At 54.1% G+C, this 21,487-nt stretch overlaps 1 protein-coding gene across 1 annotated transcript in view; it reads right to left on the reverse strand.

Moving 5' to 3' along the window:
* Positions 1-18,212, reverse strand: part of ASTN2 (astrotactin 2) — a 366,252-nt gene extending 348,040 nt beyond the window's left edge. The window contains exon 1 of the mRNA XM_075519966.1: positions 17,825-18,212. Coding sequence (XP_075376081.1) covers positions 17,825-18,146 — 322 coding nt within the window. The 5' untranslated portion in view covers positions 18,147-18,212. The remainder of the gene's footprint in view (positions 1-17,824) is intronic.
* Positions 18,213-21,487: the final 3,275 nt, after the last annotated feature.

Consider the following 21,487-nt stretch of genomic DNA (forward strand, 5'->3'; position numbering starts at 1 on the left):
TGAGAGCCTGCTTTACACCCCAGAAGCATTGCTGGGTACCAGCACAGAGCCCTGTGGTGGGGACTGGGAAGAGACAGTCACTTACTGGATCTAACTGGAAGAGAGAGAAAAAGTCAACGCTCCACGGGGACCCCCATCGACAGGAGCATCCCAGCAGCCAGCAGGTCACGCCGCGACAGCTGGCGCCGGCACATCCCCAGCCCACGCTCCACCCTAACAAAGACACAAGTGACATTCGAAAGGGAACGCGCTTGACATCCCCCTGAATCCCTCTCTTAGCCGGAGCCAGCAAACTATGGATCGGTCAAATTTACGCCTCCATGCATGTCCAGCATCTACTCTCTCTGCAAACACTGCTCGGGAAAGCCCCTTCAAATGGGATTTCTCCCCACTGGGGTTTTTTCCTCCGGTACAAATCTATTTGAAAAGAAGATAAAGCATCTGCAGTTTGACTGAGGTTTTATTCAGAGAAAGCTCTGGCTCAGAAATAATTGCCGCTTGCTATAATTGGTGAGATGCAGGAAGGGACTAGATACAAGTGGAGTCTGGTGCAATTTTGGGAGATTTGTTACGCTTAGCTCGCTTCTATCAATTTCAGTGGCTCAGACGCTTATGACCTGTTGCTCAGCTTATTGTGAAAATGGCTTTTATTTACTGCACTTCCATTAAAAGATGAAATCCATGCATAGGGCTCACAGGGCAGAAAATCACAGTTTACGTCTCAGCTTATCTCCCTTCAGCGGCCTTAGCTCATTTTCACCCTGGCTCACTCCCAGCTGGTATAAAAAAGTATTTCTGAGCACTCTTTCGAGTAGCCAAGGCCCCTTCCAGCCCACAGGGCAGGAGGCACATTCAGATTTTAAGTGAGTGCTCAGTGCTGCAGCTGCTGTGTCAGCCCAGGCGGGGAGGACGGAGGGACGGCGAGGACGGAGGGACGGCGAGGACGGAGGGACGGCGAGGACGGAGGGACGGGGATGCTGCAGTGCAGGCAGGCTCTCAGCTCCCAGGGCACAGTACACCAGCGGTCCTTTTGCAGCAAACACAGACTCTACTGCGCTCGCAACCACCCTCCAAGCCCCGGCCAGCGCTGCTCTGCTGCCAGGCTATCAGCTCCCACCGCCTGCAGCCTAAGGAGATGGGACAAGCCAAGTGTGTGACCCATGCTGCGCTCCTGGAAGGCAGGTTCCTGCTCTCCTGGATCTCCAGACTTTGCTCTTCTGGATCTCCAGAGTCTCCCCGATGCAGCCCCAAGCCCCCCTCACAGCAGAGCAGACATCACCAGTGCAGAAGCAGGCTTGGCATCTCCTTCTGCACCAGTTCCCATCTGACACCAGAGCAATTCTCCCCAAAGCTGCGGCAGGTAGCACACCCAGCCTGCGCATCGGCAAGAACAGAGCAAGCAGCGATCAGACGTAGGTGCATCCTTCCGTGCCGGCTCTTGCTTTGCATGGCAGACACCACCAGCCGTGCAAAATGGTGTCAAGGAGGGAGGACGGGCGTGCAGGCAGCCCAAGCTCTCCTGTCCTCGAGAGAGGCCATTTGAACACCAGACACGCCATCTCCCAGGGTAGCCGGAGATGGTCCCCAGCACCAGCGTGGAGTTGCTAAGGTTACCTCCTCGGCTGCCTAATTAGAGAAGCTGTCACTCTCTCGCGGAGATCAGGAGACGCGTGTGCACGCAGGGGAGAGGAGGGGAACTTTCAACTGTGCAGATCATTTTTAGCACGCTAAAGCAGAGAGAAAACCCCAGCTCCTAACGGGACGGAGTGTTACAGCCATCGGACTGGACAGCAGCACCCTGCTCTCCCGCTGCCCAGGCACTTGCTGAGCCGCAGGGAGAGCTGTCGGCTAGAGAACTGCATGGGGCAGCAGCTACCCCGGCTTGGAGAAGCAGCAGATCCTGGCCTGTCAAGTCCACTTACCGCTCCTCCACCCACCCATTTCATCCACTGGTCCCCTTTCCTCAGCTCTTTATGCACCCTCAGCCTGCAGGCAGGGTAGCAGGAAAGGAGCCGAGAGGGTCCCTCCTTCCCACCCACCGGCACAGCCTCCCCGCAGGAATTTTACACCACCTCGGTAACGTAAGCAGGGAGACCCCCGGTGGATAAAGGGTGGATAGGAAGGGTGGATAAGAAGAAATATCCGCAAAGGGTGGATAAGAAGAGGTATAGGGAGGCGCGCTCACTCAGTCAAGGGCATTTCATGAGTCAGCAGCAAAGCCAAGACGACAATCCCAGAAGGACTCAAAAGCCCTGTATTTTCCACCAGATGAATCCGCACACTCATGTATGCTTCCTTTAACTGCAGTACAGTAAAGATCATGGAGGGAAGCCTTTCCCTGTAACCTCCAACACAGCTAAGAGATTGTTTCATCTCCTGAAGCCAGATCCCAAATCCCATATACAAGGCCAGGAACCAAGCTGGGAGCATGGAACAAGACTCAACAAGAAATACACCACCTCGAAGAGCCTCAGGAGAGCCTCTCTTTCTTTTGGGAAACACCCAAGCATGGCACACACACCCCATGTACGGCTGCCCCTTTGTGCAGCCAGCTCTGAGCACCTTCCTGTCCATCTCCATCCCAGCTCCGAGAGCGGAGGATCGTCCTCCATGATGTAGGGGAGGCTAGACCATGCCTATCCACGGTTAACACTCAGATTCAGGAGTGCTGGGCAGAGGGACCCCAGGGCTGTCCCATCCAGCACCATCTATCGGCTGGCACCCTTGGGAGAAACGACAGAAACCATCTACTCTCTGCGGCCAGGCCTTCGAGGAACGGGAGCACCATTATTCCTGGATGGCAGCACTGCTGGGGTGTGACTTTGCTGGTTCAGAAAAGTTTAAGAGCAGCAGGATAAAAAAGCAGATGCAGCCAAAAATGCAAAGAGATCCCTGGAGCTGAAGCACTTGCCAAGTTTCTCCCTAATGCTTCAAGACACCCACTCATCCTCCCCAAGGGCTTGTCAGACTCACATGGCAAAAAATACATGCTCCACACCTACCCGAGCCCAAAAGAAAAGACCCTTAAATAAATCTGGAATCCAGGGCTGGCAGGAAGACAAAGTTGGGGGCGGAAGAGGAATTTTTGGTGTCTATTTTCTAACGAAGGAACTGCCTGACAGCTCTTCTGCAGCATACCAGGGCTCGTGGCCCTGTAACTCACACGGCCCCCTCAGACATCGTAATAGATTGCTTTTAATTATAGGGCAGGTGCTCAGAGGCCCCTGGGTATCTGAGAGAGCACAATGGAAACTAGAGCTTAATGGGAATTAAAAAAAGCCATCACCGCAAGCTGGTGCATTTAGGTGGTCACGGAAAAGAAAATCCCAAGAAGAGGTGGTAGGTGAGTGACCAACAGTGTTGTTTGCCATCTCGGCCGAGAGGAGCTGCAGGCAGCTGGCAAAGGGGACTCGCGCTTAGCACAGCCTCATTAGACACCCCGGCCACCCTCTTGTATGCTGCGTCTTCACGGGGTGCAAGAGGCTGCTCTGGGCAGGAGGCAATGCACGAGCAGCCAGGGCTGGACCCCAGCTTAACCCAGCGAGATGCAACGTTGAGACGGGGAGCCAGTCGCTGGAAGATGCTGTGACAGAGCCCAAGGTGCCAGAAGTCCCCAGACCCACCAGGCCATTCCCCCTCTCGATACCGGTGTTTCGTGGTCAGCCTCTGCCCCCCAGCCCAGCTTCCCCGGTGCCCACGGGTGAGCCGAAACAGCACGAACCGATGAGCCCTGGGGAACGGACGGAAGGAACAGCCCGGAGCCGGTGCCAGAGGTGGCCAGCTCCAGCCTCCCCTTTCTCTCCTCATTGAGAGGGTGCCACTTGGCTAAGCCATTATGCAGGTGCTTGCTAAACAGCTGTGAAAAATTTGTTTTCACCGACCAACTCCAACAGCAGCGAGCACTGCTGGGGTCAGAAGGGGCGAGGGCATCACTTGGGCAGCCAGGATGGGACCAGCACACGTCCGTGCTCCATCAACATCTCCTCTCACGCCCTCCTCCTGCTGCTCCATCAGCTGCCTGGAGAAAAGCAAGCACCCAGAGGGGCAGGGGGCACCCACCGCTCCCTCCGCCGGGAGCTCGCCCTGCCCAGCACGTACCAGTAACACCAACAGGAGCCACTCGCTTCGCCATGCTAGATGCAGGGTTGCCTACGTGACAGCCAAAGCCAGCAGCACCTCAAAGTGCCTTCACCGATCTTCGGGGATGGTCACGTTTGATTCTGGTCAGGGAAAGTCTTGTTGAGAGCTGTCTTTCGCGCAAACTTTATTTTTATTTTCTTTTTGTTTTTTTTTAATGTGTCAGTTTAAGACTGTAAAAATACTTTCATCTTCAAAACAGTGTCACACCTCCCCTTCAGCATTTTCATAACAATGCTGCGATTTCAGCTTCAAAACATCTTTCCAAACTTATTGTTCACACATACGCCGAACTTTAAAGCTCAGAACTGAGGGGCTGCGATGAAACTGGAACAAGCCGCTCTTTGAATAAAGACAAGTTTTCCTTTCATCTAGTGCTAATTAACAGAAGCATCCCTCCCTCTGCGCCAGCCCCTGGTCAGCACTCGGTGTGTCCGTGAGACCTCAAAGAAAAACCTCCCTCTTCCCCCACCGCAGCCCGTCTGTGCACGGCACGATGCAGCGTCCCCATCAACAGAGGGACTTCCCAGAGAGGCCAACGTGATGGAGATGCAGGAGGGAGATGCAGGAGCCCCTCAGGAGCTGCTGTGGGACCCTTTCAGCTCGGTCAGGATGCACAGAGGCTTATTGCAGCGATGTGCAACCAAGCATCCCGCGGGAACGCAGGAGCAAACCTCCATGGGATGCTCCAGGGACTCGTGCCCCGTTCCTCACCTTCTGCTGGCCACCGCAGCAGAGGCCGCTGGACAGGGTGGACCTTGGTGTCCCCTGTAAGACCATGCTCCCGGCCCAACCCTTCCCTCCAACTCAGTTCATGCCAGGAATAAAAATCTTCCTGGGCAGCTCCCTAACTGCTGCAAATATTTGCATAGAGTTGGAAGAACGAGAGCATGGAGAAGACTGGGGAAATGCTGCATGGCCATTATCAGCCAAATTAAAGCTGCAGCTTGCTCCCCAGCCAGGCCCAGAGCACCTTTTCTCTCGCTCAGGTCTCACCTGCCTTCCAGCTGCCACGGCCGAGGCGAGAAGCACCGTTACAAATAACAGCTTTTCTTCAATCTAAATTCTTCCCCCACCCAACAACAGCAAAAGGAGAAGAATATTAACACTTGCTGGTTTGCCCGTAGGTGCCTTCAGAGCAGTTTTGTAGAGAGAGGATCAGAACAAGCAGTGATTAAAAACCGCAGCCCGCATCCACAGAGAACCCTTTCCTTTTGAGCCACAGCAAAAACATCACCCTCCTTCCCAGCCCAAACCCCCTCCCCTAGCAGGGGCGGGGAGCTGCCATCCCACTCCCGCTCCCTGCGGAGAGAGGCTGCGGGACACGGGGGACTTGGGACACCCTTCCCAGGGAGGTGACCCCAGAGCTGCTTCAGCCGTGGACCAGGTATCCACGGGCAAATTGGCAGCGTTCGTGCTGGAGAGAGGCATTGGAGACCAAGGTCTACTAAAATACTGGGTTTACGTGACTTAGGATACGCCCCAAACTGGCAGAGAGGCCTGCCGAGCAGCGGGGAACATGGTTTTGGGGAGGCAATGCAGCTGGGAGATGCCACAGGAGAAACACCAACGGGTTGCTCTGCAAAGGGAAGGCTCTCACGAGGTTCACCTTTTCTTCAGCATCCCCTACAAACACCCCGTATCTCGCCCCAGCGCAGGCCCCGGGCTGCCACGCCGGCTCAGCTGGGAGGAGTGCTGCAAACAGGATTTTTTCCTCCTGTTTTGCATTTAAGTGGCTCATTGCAACACGCTGTAAAACCCTTCATCGGCAAGGAGGGAAAAGGTTTTACAACAGTCTTTAAAGCGAGCCCAGGCATCAGAGAAAACCTCCCCCGGCACGCACAATTTTAGGCAGCACACGTGATTTTGGGCAGCGCACGCACTCCCGCGGAGCAGAAGCAGAGGCCGGCAGCATCCCCGCACCTCCAGCTCATGGAGCTTGCATCCTGCCCAAATCCCAGCTCTTCTCCCTGTTCCTGCACGCCGCTGGGCCACGGCATGTTAAGAACAGCTTGTCAGCTAAGCAGCAAAGGCAGCTGCTACAAAAGCAGAATAAAATTGAGTACAACGAGGAGCAGCGTGTCTGTCGTGCACGCTGCTGCTCCGGCAAGACCCCAAGCTGGCTACGAGCAGCCCCTACAGGCAGCGTCCCCGACCTCCCTCCCAGCTGCCACGCCACCGGATAATGGATTTCCTCCTCCGACGCAGCAGAAGCCAGGAACACAGTAAGGACAACTGTGCTGCTTGTCTGGGGAGAGCAAAGAACAGAAGAGGAGGAAACAGCAAGAGCTGGGATGTGATAAGATGTAAAGCAATGTAATGGAGTTTGTGTCTTCAAGCAGCTCCGGTTTCTTGAATTGTATTAAAAGGCAAGGCTGTTGCTATTTAATTAAATACACTTCCAGCCCCTCTGATCGCGCTCAGAAAAATCAAAGCGAGAAACACACGGCTGTTGATCCCGTCCAAGGCACACAACTGCAACAGCTACAGTAAGAACGACCACAAACCTCGATTGCCTTTTTGAAATTCAATCGATATTAAAGGCTCTTAATAGCCAGGATCCATGAATTACGCTACCCACACCACGTCCCGCTCTTGGTGACCTGAGGAACCATCTCAGTGGGGTCTAGGGAAGGAAGAGAAGGTAAAGGACCTGCAGGTGGCAACACCCGCGCTCTTCGGGGATGAGCATGAGAAGGCTTGGAGCCTCCAATGCAAAAGCAAATGGACAAAAAGGCTGGCGTGCTTTCGAGGTGTCCCTGCTCCATCCCAGGGACACCCACAGCAATTCCCCTACTCAACCATGACAAAATAACCTCCCTCGCTGGCGTGTTGTCTCCCCCTTAACCGAGGACCTCAGGCTGGCAGGCACCTCAGCCCTGCCAGCACCACGCACCCTGGATCTCCCGTGCACCAGGATGCATTTAATGGGAACACGTAAAGGCTGCTTTTGATTCTACAGTTTGTTTATAGCATACATTCAAGGAGCTACACAGGATGGGAAAATACATCCCATAAACGAACTGCTAAACAAAACAAGCTAAGTGTGTACCACTCCAAACAAAAATAGACTGGAGCTAACCTCTGCTTTTCAAGCATATGCCTCTGATGACAGCTTCGTTTAGTGCCCCTTATCCCACTTTCAGTTTTGATTTTTAGGCTCTGCCACTATCGGCAGCAGCTTCAGATGCCTCCCACCACCCCCACAGCTCCAGAAAAGCCAAGAGCAGATGAAAATAAACCCAACCGGAGCTGGGGACCACCACGGGTGACGGAGGCAGAGGGCTGCATCGCCCTTCCCTGCTCCCACCCTGCGGGCAGCGGGAGGCAGCAGCAGCCCAGATGTTGCCAAAGGCGGCAGGACACGGACGCACCATCAGCTGCCTCAGGGACTGCCTCCGCAGGGACAGAAGGGGACACTGGGTGACAGAAGGTTTGCGCACCAAGTATTTCAGGCAGATATTTACAGTCTCCCTCCCAAGAGCTGCCCCGGCAGCAGCCCCCGTGCCTGTCAGCTGAACTCTGCCACCCTGCCTATGCCCAGAAGCAATTTCTCAAGTGCTCAAACTTTCTTATCCCCTTTCTTGGGGCTGCATGGAGGGCACGTTCCCCCGTGAACGCTTTTTCTGCCAAGATCCAAAGCTGTTGAAGCTGCGCGAAAGTAATTCCCACCCACTCCTACTGCCCCAGGAAGACTATTTCTTCGCTGCTTTTGCATAGCAAACAACTACATGGTTTTCCTTTTTCTCCTGAGAAACTCAGGCTTAGAGGAAAACACCCGGTGCAGTGCTAGTCCGAGATCAGGCTTCATAAAGTTCCCCCTGCGAGGGGGAGCGGGGGGTGACGCGCTACCACAGAGATTAGACTGCAGCCTTCCCTGATAGCATTCAGTCACCCTGGCAGGCTGCAGCACACCGAGTTTGTAAAGCTCCTTGGGAATCCTTCAAGATGAAAGGTACAGTATGATACGGATGTATTATATCCATGGGCTTTGTTACAGCACACATTTCCTAGCACGGTTTTATTGCTAGAACACAAAGTTCAGCCGAAGCCCAGGGGCTCTTCAGGTGACGAATGCACCCCTACAGCCCTCCCTCCGCTCTGCGGGGGATGAAAAATGCTGAAGCCCCTGATGTGAACACAGTAGACGGAGCAGCCAGAGCCCTTCCAGCAACAGCAGGCGAGGACCTGCCTGCACAGATAAGGCCAACGTCATCGCTGCTGGACGTGCCTTCGGCCTGCAACGTCTCACTCCCAAACATACCTGTCGGGTTCCCAAAATGCCACTGCTGCGATTGGCTCCTCTACAGCATCCCTCCTCTTCAGCTGGACCTACCGTACAGCCTCCTGTCCCAAAGGCCATCCCTGGTAAGGGCCAGGAGGCTCCTGCGAGTTGAGCCTACCTTAATCAAGCGGTACCCAGTGCTGGCATCCCCTGGGAGACCCCGAGCTGCCCACCTCGAGCACCTCCTCCAGACAGAAGATGATGGGAGACGTTTGCCACATTCAGCTGGTGGCCCTGGGGTTGGGGGATCCCAGGCCACACCGGAGCCTGAACCAGCAAAAGCCCCAGGCACATGGAGGTAAAGCCCCGCACGCTGCTTTGGCTCGGGCTGTCTCTTCTGCAAACTCCTGTCTGTTCCTGGGAGAGAGGGAAGGAAACTTTTTTTGGAAGCCTAGTTGATGCCTGAAATGCTACAAATGAAACTGTGGCCACAGCTTGACCATGGGCTGCCCGGTTTGGATGGCATGGAAGAGAGGGAGGGGAACGTGCATCCACCTTTGGATCACCTTCCCAACACCTCGCTCCTCCTGGGCACCTCTCTCTGTCCAGATTACCCAAGACTTTAGAGGTGGAGGAACAAGGAGCGTGATGCCAACAAGAAGGCTTTCAGAGAAGCCTGGAAGGAATTCCCTGGGCACATTACAGGGCACGAAAAAGAGTTTAAACCCCTCTAATTTAAACAGATGAGAGGTACAAAGGACAAGAAAGAAGTGTGATGGGGGTAGAAGGAAAAGGGACATATCAGGATGTCCCAACAAGCCCCGAAGCTCTCCGGGGCCATGCTGAACCCACCACACAGGTGACTGCTCAGACCCAGCAAGCCAAGGTGAAGGGTTCTCCATCTCCCTCTACGCCCGCAGAGCAGCCTGTGCAAGGCAGCACTGAGTAACTGAGACTGAGGTGGGAACAACTGGCAGCATCTGCCGTGGGAGCCCCTTCACCCCGGGAAGCCCATCTGAGTGGGAAACTGCCCAAGAGAGCAGATCTCGTTCTGGGTGCATGCTGCATGAGTAATTAATTAGGTCAGGGGCATCAACTTTTACCCCAGCTCCCGTCAGAGCCCCAGGCAGCAAGAGCAATAGCAACACGGCAAGCGTGAGCAGAGGTGGAGGCTTCTCAGCCTCAGCACACGGACCCAGCGCTCCCCGGCCGGGGCAGACAAGCAGCAGGTCCTGGCCCTGGGCTGCAGGGAACACGCTCTGCTCCAGCCCTCCTCCCTGCTGCCCCACACGAACTGCCCCATGTTTGCCATCACGGCATGCTGCTGAGACGGGAGCGGTGCGTCAAGAAGCTGATGTTACTGAGCAGTTGGCTGGAGGCAAAAAAAAAAAAAAAAAATCCTATGCTGTTGCCAACTCCTATCTTCTGTCACTTGATCCCATATTTTAGGGATGCACTGCGCTCCCTGGAACGCCAATCGCTTGAGAACCAGAAAGAGCAGCAAGGGAAGGATAGAGGCTGTGAACGGCCTTGGGACAGACACAGCCGCGACTGCGGCTGCCGCAGGCACACTCTGCAACGCCAGCTCACGGTAGGCGAGTACCTCAGCAGCCAGCAGCCCTCCGGGCTGGCCGGGGAGCCCAGCTCACGCAGCAGAGCCAGCCCCAGGGCGAGGCCACCCTGCTGACCCCAGAGAGATATAAGGGAGGAGAAAAAGGGAAAAGGACAAAGGAAAAAGCCTCGAAGGTATCAGCACAGGTGAACTCTTGTGAGGATGCCCACGGCCAGCAGCAGGGCTGGGAGCAAACCTGGGGTCTCCAGACCCTGCACCCCAGTTATGCGGTTCCGGGGCCATAGGCTTTTGGGAGGGCGGTTTCACATTCACACTTGGGCTCTTTGCAGCCAGGGCAGCAGCCTTCAGCAGGCATATCCCATCAGACCCGGAGAAAGAAGGGTATCGGGCACCAAAACCACGGGCCTGTCCCCAAAGGGGAGGTATTCCCTCCGCCACTCGAGGACGGGCAAGCGCCCAGCCCTGAGGAGCCGCACTCTGCTCCCCCCGCTGCAGCTCATTAGTGCAGCTGGCGATGTAATTTCTGCTTCATTCTCGTGCACTGGAAGAGCAGATGACGGTACCCGCGAGGTGCGAGGCCCAGCGGGTCCCCTCTCCAGCGCAGCGGCTCTCCTCTCCCTGCAGAGAGATGCACAGCTAACCTTTACCAGCTCACCTCCACGCAGACCGTGCTGCGTGCGGCCACGCACGCCGGTCCTTGCCTCCCCCTCTTAACAGGATCGCTCCCTTCCATGTGCCTGGGAGCAACACCATCAGCTCAGTAATCTTCCTAAATACAGCAGTTACCAGGTGACTGGGAAAAAATCTCTTTTACTGCTGATGCTGCTAATGGAAAATTTCTCCCCTTTCGCTGCTGCTTTCAAAGCCAGTTGCGGTTTCATACAGACTTTGTCTTGCACGGAGACGGGAGAGGTGGAAGCACAGAGGGAGGGGTGCAAGACTGGTGGGGAACAGATAATGAGAAACAGAGGGGAACTCGTCCTTCTCTCTTCCTCCCCATCAGCCGCCTCTGCCCACAGGCAGAGCCCTGGCTCCAAATCTTATCTGCCCCATCTTCGTGCAGGCAGTCGCAGCCCAACCTCCTGCGAGGAATCCCTCTTGCCTCCCCGGACCGCAGCGGGATAAGCACACTGGATGCATTCAAGAGCAGTGCTTCTTGCACAGCACACAGAGAAGATGCCCAAAGGGATCGATGGGCCAAAATCATTTACTCTGTGACTTTTTTCCCACCGGCCCCCTTCCCAGGAGACAACCGGAAAGCCTCACCCAGCCAGTGCAGATGCAGGCAGTCACGATCGCTGCTCGTCCCCTCCGCATGCCATTCTGCTTCTTCAATACCATTAAGTGTCTCCATACTGTCTGGACACTGGAAACCTTAACTGCATTAGCTGAGACCCGAGCAGCAGCACAAGCATTCAATTCTTTTAAGTGGCACCATTTCTTAAGCTGGTTACGCACAAGAAGCATCTCTGCTCGATGCCGTCACCCACCCCACAGGTAGTGACGGCGGCAGGCCTGGGGAGCAGCAAGGGACGACTGGCCGAGGTTCATCATCCCCCATTTCAGATGTTTGCAACCGGAGGAGGACACTCCTGACGCGAGCCGTACTGTGGCATTACAGATGATGAAAGGCTTCAATCAAGGCATTTCTATTTTCTTCACTTCTCCTTTCAGCCTCCAACCCCAGTCTACCCCCACACTCCACAAGGCATTTTGGTGTGATGGTAGGTGTTTCTCAAGCCACCTGCAACTGCTAACATATATGTCAAGGTAGCATAAGATCAATAGCTCATCGTTCCCACAAGTGGCATCAATCTATTCTCCTCCCGTCCCAGCCAGTCCCGCACCTGAACTCCCATTACACGAAGGGCTCAGCCCAGTTTCACAGCCAGCCAACACCGCACATCGGCACCGTATCACGGAGGCAGCACAAAAGCTTGTCCATCACGCAGCCAGGGTTCACACTTTTAGGGCTTAGAAAGGAAAAGGCAGCAAGTTTTGGAGGTAACGTCTATCTGCGTGGTGGCACTCGGAGGTCACTCACCTCCCCAGCCCCCACAGAGAAATGCAAGATCCCCACCTAATTCTGAAGAAAAGCATTTTTTCTTCCCGCAGAAGAGCAATAAAGGTCTCTGGCACACCGACATCATGGAAAACCCGCTGCCATCACACGGGAGGAAGGGGGGGAGCAGAGGGGATCCCCAGCCGCCAGCCTCCTCCCGCTACTCCAGCCTGACAGTTCAGCTGCAGAAAACCAGCTCCTCTCTCTATAGTTAATCTTCTGTTGCCACTAGCTGGTCAACGCGGGTACTCTTGGAAAGCAGCAACTCCTCGAGTACAGCCTGCCACTCAGTTACAGATTCCCAGTTCTAACTGGGATTTTCACCCCAGAAAATATCCGAGATGAAGCAAAATCCCCGCAAGTCCACACTCCACCGTGCTGGACAAGCCACGTTCAACCTTGCCTTTGGGGAGGGAAGCGGCCATCCGAGGACCGACACATTTTCATGGGCATTTTGTGCCTACAGCCTTTCTGGGTGTTACAGAGCTCACCTCTCCTGCCACCTCGGCTGGCAGATCTCGAGCGCAGGACCCACATCACCAGTACAACCCCACCCCAAGCCAGGCTCTCCTTCCTTCCCTTTCCAACTACAAGCACCCAACGGCCTGGAAAGCTTAAGTAATCATATAGCGTCATACAAGGAGGGGAGGAAATTGCTACCAGAAGGTTTTCTCTCTTTCCTACCCCTCCCCAGCCAGCCCCCGCCACCGGGGACCTGGCCCAGACCCACGGCCATGCACAGCTGTGGATGGGCATGAAGGGGACGGGAAGCAGCCCCCGCTCTCAGGTCTCATCCCCCCCAGTCCCTACCCCAAGGAGCCCACCGACACATCTCATCTTCACTGTACCACCTCGCTGAGGCTTTTTGGCTGGTGGAAGATGCGACTACTCCTTGTACTATCTTGGGAACAGCCAGAAAAAGAAAAATAAACAAAAAAAACCCCAACACTTGATTAACCAAAGCTCTGGCCATATATGCAGTGCAGTCCTGCAAGTCTAGCAGGAGGCCATTAACAGAAAAGGGAGGTGTTGAAACCAAACTTTGCTCATCGGCTTCTCTCTGCAGAAGCAACCCAGTTCTTAGATGCTGTGCCTTGACGAGCAGGGTCTCACGCCAGGCCCGCTCTCCCTCTGCCACCCACACAACGCTGCTCCGGACCTCACAGCCCAACTCGAAGCATAGAACGGCGCTTCCGAACAGCGGCAGCAAAAAGCTTCCGTCGCACCCGCGCTCCCCGGGTAACCCTCCAGCCTCGCCACCCCGCTCTGCAAAAACGGGAGTTGTTGACAAAAAGCAAGGGTGGCAAAACCCTGCTCAAGCGTTTTCACAAAAAGCAGTAAATTCAAACAATCCGCAGGGAACTAAGCGCCTTCCCTTATTTTAATGCGTCCTTACCCTAAAGAGGAGAAGTTACAAGATGGCTTCAGGAAAAGTTAAGAAAGAAGATAAAAGAAGTGGCACTGAGCTGCTGGAGATGGAGGAGCTGCCCAGCTTGGAGAAGCAGGGGGTAATGATCAGCCATGCACGGGGGGACAGGGTAACGTAGCGGCACAAGCACCTTTCCTGACAACCACCAAAACAAAGCACCTTGTAGCACTGCAGACACCAGTCAAACAGCGTCCATTAAAGCCATTTACGAGAAGTGTGTAGTAAACTGTTCTTATGTAAGCCACTACCGGGTAAGAGCAGTGGTGAAAATTCGTCTGCCTCTTTCCTTCTCTCTCCTTTATATATATCTGCTCACACATAGACAGAGCTCATCTAAATTAGCTCGGAAGCTAACTGCTTCATTCCCTGAATTGCACTTAAAGCAGGCTACGCTGCTTGTGGAGCAGCTATTGTACAGAACACATGGCTGCTGACTAAATCAAGATACATACCTTAGAGAGACCTCATTGTACAAGAATAAAGTCAATGATAGGCTGCACCATTTGCCAGCGGAACACTAGAAGAATTAGAGGGGGGAAAAAAAAAATACCGCAAAGCATCAGTTGTATCCAAGGTTAAGGAAAGGGCAGGATGCTTTTTCAGGAAAGGGGATGCACAGCAATTCATAATGCACTGGTGGCAAAGTTACATTTGTCATTTCCTGCCACCACTGTGCTTTGCTGGGTAATTTTATAGTAATGTAACTGGGGGGTAGGGGGAGAAACATCCTTCTTGTCTCCAGTGCAAGAGAGAAAAAATAAACTGAGGCGTAGGAAATACAGAAACTGAAACACCCCGCTGAAGAAGGGACACCGAGCAAACTAGAGCTGCCGATCAGCCTTTCAGCGGCAGGTCCCCCTGCTGCAGCCCGGGAAGGATGCAACAAGGAAACAAACTTTTCTATCTCTGTTCGGGGAGGATGAAACCATTCCCTCCTGGCCTCCCCACCCGCTCGCAGGAGGCTGTGTGCAGGCTGTACCCACTGCAGAGAGGGCCCCCAGCCCAGCAGGTGCTGCTGGCGGAGCATCTCCGGGCTCCCACCACCCCCCAGCGGGCTCCCGCACGCTTCCCGCGCGCCACTCGCGACCCACGGCTCACACGGGCGAGCGAGCGGCTGCTGCTGCTCCTGCTGCTGCTCCTGCTGCAAGCGCGCCGTGGGGCCAGGGGGCCAGCTGCGTGGGGATTTCCTAGCGCTGCCTTCTCCTTTCGGCTCAGTCATGCAGCAGCTCCTGCAGACCAGGCTTCCCCGCAGGCAGGGGTGCAACCCTGGAAGCTCTCGCTTTATGCGCTTAAGTATAAGTGAATAGAATCTCATATTGTCAGGGAACAGAAAAAGTTGCTTTCTCCCTAGAAGGAGGAATCCTCTCAAGAACAGGGTCACAGAGCACTGCATGTGCTTTGTACCAGCCACCAACTCAGAGCATCCATCTCCTCAGCCTATTTTAACTTGGTCTGCCCTTAAAAAGAACCAGCAGAAGATGCGGCACTTAGGGACATGGTTTAGTGGTGGGCTTGTTAGGTTTACAGTTGGACTTGATGATCTTAAAGGTCTTTTCCAACCTATACGATTCTGTGATTCTAAGTTTCACACTGCTGCAGACAAGGCTCTGGCACCTGACAGCCTTTAGCTACAGATCCCCCACCCTCCTTTAACGCGAAGGAGCGATGAGAGGCACAGGAACCACTCCAGCATCAGAAGACTTACTAAGCTGGGAGTTGCTGAGCAGGCCCAGGACTACAGATTGCCGGCCTTAGCCACAGTGCTTAAACAAACTCATCGCCACCAAGCAGGGCAATGTTTTATTTCGTGCTTCCTGGTCTGGAAAGACTTTTGAGCCCTGCAGAACGGGGTGGCCTCAATTTATTCTCACCTTATTTCACTTCAGAGTCTGTAGTATCAGCACCAGGACTTGCCTCTGCCTGCTTCATGTTTTTCGGTTGGTTTTTTTTTTTTTTTCCTCTCCCCAAAATCCCTCCAGGATGCCAGTCAGGCTGGCTGTCCTGAGGTATGGGCTTTAGGAGGTCTTCCTACCCCATCCTTACCCCCATGAGGCCAGAAAGCGGTCTTTGCTAGCAGCAAGAGCCTGCACTCAAAGACATTTAGGAGCCCTCAATGCATTTGCGATCGGCAGGACATCAGCTCTTACGTGTCTTCCTGAGCTCAGGCCCAGACAGCCACTAAACATGTTCAGCAACATGCACAAATACATGTAAGCATCAGGAATCAGCTAACGATAAGGGCTGTCGAAGCTTATGGCAAAGAGAAGCCCCTGTTTAAAGCAAACCCTGCCCCCAAGTCACTCCAAAGCCATTCGACTGACCTCCCACATGTAATGTGATTTTCACCTCCAAGAGCCCATTACGAGGCAGCAGCAGCAGCTCTCGGGTGCCCAACACCGATGAACTTAGAAAAGGATGCAGGGGAAAAAAACACTATAGAAAACTCCAGCCTTACTTCCTGCACTAGAAAAACGAGCCAGCAGAAATCCTCTACAGCACTCACCTAGAAAAGAGTTAACTGCGAGCGAGACTCAGTTGCCACACCAGGAGACAGGAAGAAACGCAACAAATTTGAAATATCAGAGCATCCACAGCAATTCATGAGCTAGACCTTGGGGAAGGACAAGTGCTTTACCTTCTCTGGAGGCAACGTGCTGATTAATTTCAGGACGGTGATGAAGCCATCCCACCATAGGCAAAGCTCCCATTTATCTTCTGATCTGCCTGACGCCTGTGGGTCCAGGGGGACAGGAGGGGATGTTTTGGGGTCTTTTGTCCATGAAGGGGCAGCAACAAAAGCACAGTTTTGCAAGAGACATGCTACATATCCAGGAGTACACGCATAACCAATATCCCAGGCAAGCAAGAGAGTTTTTTAGACCCAAGACATGGTCTCTTCACCAGCAGTCACTCACAGAAATAGGATTTGCTATACAAGATCACGTCTCTGATCTATCAAGACAAATTTCTCTCCTCCAACTTGAGCTATTACCTAAGCTACACACAGAGGGGTTTCTTTGCCTTCTGATATATTTAGATCAGTGCGCAATTCACACCCAGTCCCTGAAGAAACTGTACTCTAATCTGAAAATTCGACTCGGTGAACCATGAAACTTCTTGTTACTTTTAATCACTGTAAGGTAAATGTCATTCCTACTGCATCAAACCTTTGATTTTTCACTTTTATTGCTTGAAACAGAGTATCTGGTTTGTTTGAGATCTTTGCGGTTGACCAACCATGTCTAAGGAAGCCATACGGCAAAGCCAGAACCCAAGAGGCTCAAGAAGTACCCTCAACTCACTTATTACAGGCGCTTGCTACAAGAAAGGTTCATAGAAGGTAAACTGACAGGACTGGGAGACACAGTCATCTTCCTACTCCGGCACATCGCGCCCAGCGAAAGGCAGTCACTTCCACAAGGTACGGGAAGGGAAGGGAAGGGAATTGCGGCGAGGTGCCCGCCAGGTCAGCTGCTCGACACCTCGACACGCCTGCTGCACGCAGGGCGATGCACTGGAAGTCACAACCCAGCGGTGTCAAGCAGTGTCTCAGACCCGAAGTTAAGCAGGTACTTGAATTATCCTAGGTTCAGACACCGAGAAGCAAGAAAGCTAGTGGATAAAGAAGAGATCAACAAAAAACCTTCAGTGACCTGGCAGAGTAAACACCACGCTGTCCATACGGCATTCTCAGCAGTTCCCTTGGAAGATCCCCGGGCTGATTAAGGCACGGAAAAGGATAAAAGTGACAAGAGGCAGCTCGGGCACCCCATTGAGACAACAGGATCCGGCATCAAGACAAAAGTACGACAAGAGAATTATTTCTAGTCCCATCCCCCTCCCCACAAAAGCTGAGATAGGAGAAAAGTCTGCAGGCGTTCGCCACACACCCAGGCACTGGAGTTGTGCGTGAAGCAGGAGCGAGCTTCGAGAATTAAGACGAAGCATTTGTAAAATTAGGCTCTGGCTGGAAAAACAGCCTCTCCCGTTCCCCCAGGCTCGGTGGTACCTCCTCCAGGGCTGAGCGTTCAAGTTGGAGCACAAGAGGCAGCACCCATCACTTTACAGCCTGAGCGGAGACGCTTTACTCCCAGGGTTTTTAAAAGGCAGCAGCCCTCAGGCCCTGCTAAAACATCCCTCCCAGGCAGGCAAAAAAAAAAGAAAAAAAAAACCGAGGGTGCAGCAAGGGCAGCGTTAGAAAGCTCCAAAACACAACCAGGCTGTCCACGGTAAGGGGGGTGACCAAAAATCCCGGCGCAGCAGGGTGACAGCCCGGAGCCGGCTGCCCGCACCGGGATGCTCCGCGACCCGGGGAGGTTGCGGGGGGGGGGGGGGGGGGGGGGCGGGGATCGGCGGGACGGGACGGCACGCGGCGGGGGAAGCGGTGCGGGCGCCTACCGAGGGTGAAGAAGGGCAGCTCGGTGTTGTCCAGGTCGTCCTGCACGGCGACGCGGCCGGGCAGCTCGCTGCGGACGAAGAGCAGCAAGCGGGAGTCGGCGGCGGCGGCGGCGGCGGCGGGCGGCGGGGCGCCGCTCCAGCTGATATCGTTCTCGCGGAGCACCGGCAGCGTGGACACCGTGACCGTCTTCACGCGGCAGGGACCGGGGGGCTCCCGCGACGCCGCCGCGCCGGGCCCGCCGCCCAGCATCGCCGGCAGCAGCAGCAGCAGCAGCAGCGGGGGCGGCGCGGCGGCGCGGCGGCGGCGCGGCGGAGCGGCCATGCCGGGCCGGAGCCAGGCGCAGGAGAGCCGCGGCGAGGGGAGGCGAGGGGAGGCGAGCGGAGCCGGGCGCACTGAGCCGCCCCAGCCCGCCGCCGCCGCCCGGCTCCGCCTCCCGGCCCGGCCCGCCCCGCCACCGCCCCCCGCCCGCCGCCGCCGCCGCCGCCGCCGAATCGCCGTTCCGGGGAGCCTCTGCCGCTCCCCGGCGGCCGACGGACCCTGCCCGCTGCCCGCGGGGGGGAGCGCGGCCGCCGGGCAGCGCTCCCGGCCGAAGCCGCCCCGGGCTGCCCGGGCACGGCGCTTGCCCTGGCACTGGAACGCCGTTCGCTCCCGCCGGCCCCGGCCCCGCGCTACCTGTGGCGGCTTCTCCGGCGTCCTGGTCGGCCCGGCACCGGCCCCTCAGCCCTCACGGCCGGTTTGCCCGCTCCCCCGGCCTGCGCTCTCCCCCTGCTGCGAGGTTGCTCCCGCAGCGCTGCTGCCCTGGGCGCGTCGCCTCTTCCTTTGCTTATTCGCGAAATCCAGGTTTCCCTTCCACGCCTTCCCCCGGTCTGGCATGGGATCTAGCTGCCTGCCACCCACACCTGCAGACCACCCCTTCCTTTTAAGCAACTGCCACGGTGCAATAGCACAGAAATATGCTTCCCGTGAGCTTTTACTAGTTATTCATAATGAATAGGCACCTCCAGTGTCCAGGGCACACGAAGATGGCTTGCGGTGACAAGCCTGGAGGAGACCAACTGGTGACTTCTAGCAAAGATTTTTGACCTGGTCTTTAACAGCCAGCGTTTAAATGGGAGCCAGAGGAATAAGTGATGCTGAGGTCTGATCGCAGATTCCTGTATCCGTCCGTCGCACGGACGCCCCGGTGCCACCTGAGGGCTGGAGTTTGTGCTCGAAGGCAAACCAGGTGAGCTCCACTGCCGCGATTTTGGCTCACGCTCTGCTTGAGCCACGGCAGAGCCAACTGGCGCTTCCAGCAGGGAAGCCAGAATGATGGGGATTAGCTTGGAGGCAAACCCTGTCCGTACAGGCAAAACGGAGCTGCATGAACTCCTGCCCACGGTCGGGCATGACTAACCGAGACGAGGAGAGGCAGCCTACAATAGTTATGAGTCAGTGACTCACAACAATTTCCTAGTGACTGCTAATCTACCTGATTTTATTTGTAGATGTACATATAAAAGAAGATGTCAAAACCCTAACAAAGCACGCTTAATGCTCAGGCTTATATTATTTCCACAAGCTAATTAAGATCAATTCATCACATGCCTATTGAGGCAAAACAGCCTTCTGAGATACCTAGGTCATCAAATGTTAAAACCACAACAACAGCAGAATGGCAAAGAACGTGAAATCCAGCAAACAAACAGCTCAAGCCCCGCTCACGGGGGCCAGTCCCCGCTCCAGGAGCAGCCGCAGCTCCAGCTCACGGCCTTAACAAGCTGCAGCCCCTGCCGCAGGAGCGTCGGTCTGAGTACGTGCCTATTTCCAGCTACAGGAATAGAGAGAAACCAAAAAGTGCTCACCAGCAAACAGGCAACTCCTTACAAAACGTTTAATGTGGGACCCCCGCTCTGCCTAACTGGGAAGGATGAAGTTTCCAGGCATGCTGGAAAAAAAATCAAGAAAAAATGCAGTCCTAAATGTCAGCTGTTGGTTGGGAAAACTGTAATAGTAGAAAAAAGTTTCCCCTCCTTTTTTTTTTTTTAGAGGGGGAAAGGATAGATTTTGGACGGGCTTAGGCTGTTGTCAATACGTGTACTAATTTCCAGGCATTAGCAGGGTGTGTGCCAATTTCTTTTTTCTAGTTTTGACAACTCTTCTAGGCAAAAAGAGCAAAGAAACAATACGGCACAGATATGCAAACTGACACACTAGTAGGCAGTGTGTCTGAAAAGTGGTGAAGTAGAACTGGAAATCCTGAAAAAGAAAAATATCTATTTCTGTTTAAGGCCCCATCCCTGTTACTTAGATCTCCTTGTAGCCACTTGCTGCACAACTGTGTGTGTGCCACAAGGAGAGACTTTTTTGCTGTCAAGTACAAGAGGATTTTGGCAAGGGGTTGTCCCTGGGGCAGGAACAGGATCCAGAGATACCTACTGCTGTCACGGCTCTGGGCAGTGTGCTTTGGGGCGTGGGGGTTTCTTCTTTAGGTTTGCCATGGATCCAGCTGAATTGGAGGGGAGGACACATGTTCTAGGTATATCCAGATTTCCTCTGATCCAGCATATGCCGTCGAGCAATGTGGTGAACGTTTTTCAGAGTTTAGAGCTGGGAAGCAACGACCCGAAGACATGGGTTCAAAGGCCTGCTTTGCTACTGAATGTCTGACTCTGGGCAAGCCCTGAGATATCAGAAAATAGAGCTGGGAGGGACCTTGAGGGGTCGTCTTGTCCGTGTCCCAAAGAGCTGAGCAGCTCTACGTACATCATGCAATCCTATTTTGCCTTGCTGACTGTATTCATAAAGTACCGCTAACAACTATCTTCTGAGAAGCACACTGAGATTTTGGCGAGTCCTCCTGTACAAACATGGACACGACGACAAAGGGGAATGTTCTGCAAGCCACTGCCTTTCAATGGGTACATTCAGCTTCAATTTAGCCTAGATCCTTCCTGGTGTAAATGCAAATCTCTGTTCTCCTTTTTGGGAGGAAAGGATTCCACCTGCTTTTTAGTTCCAAAGAATTGAGCTAAACACAAAACTTCACTGTTTGAAAACCACCAATAATATTTCCAAAGGAAAATATATTAGTCCTGGTTTACAACTGAGGGAACAGATTTCCATTATCCGCCCTGAGCAGCATGCAACAGAAAAGTGAATGGCATGAACAGGGTAAAGCACATTGCACTGAGAAATTTTCACTTGCTAGCAAAATATTCTAGGAACGCTTACAGAAGTTTGCTTAAACTTGCTAATTTTGCATTACTTTAAGTCCATACAAACTGTGGATTTTCAAGCCCATTGCATAGTCTGTAACCCAGATTTCTATTTCTAAATTTCTAAATGTAATATCTTTTTTCCTATTCTTCATGGATGCAGCCTTTCCTGAGGGAAGTCGACGACTGCCTGACCATCAATTTCAATAGCACTGGGGCCAAGAAACCAGAAAAAACTGCTGTTCCTAGCAAAAACTCAGGGATGAAAATGGAAATTGTCTTACAAGTGAAAACGCATTACACTGACAAGACCCATCTGGGTAGGGTGTGATGGGGCGGGTAGGGGATCTGACGGGTTGTCAGGAGACACCAGCTCCGTTCTCACCTCGGCTGCTGACTGACTGTGCAGTTTGGGGGCAAATCCCTTCTATTTTCCACCCTTGGGGTTTGTATCCTCTCTTACAC

Source organism: Mycteria americana, chromosome 17 (assembly GCF_035582795.1).
Source record: "Mycteria americana isolate JAX WOST 10 ecotype Jacksonville Zoo and Gardens chromosome 17, USCA_MyAme_1.0, whole genome shotgun sequence".
Taxonomy (NCBI): Eukaryota; Metazoa; Chordata; class Aves; order Ciconiiformes; family Ciconiidae; genus Mycteria; species Mycteria americana.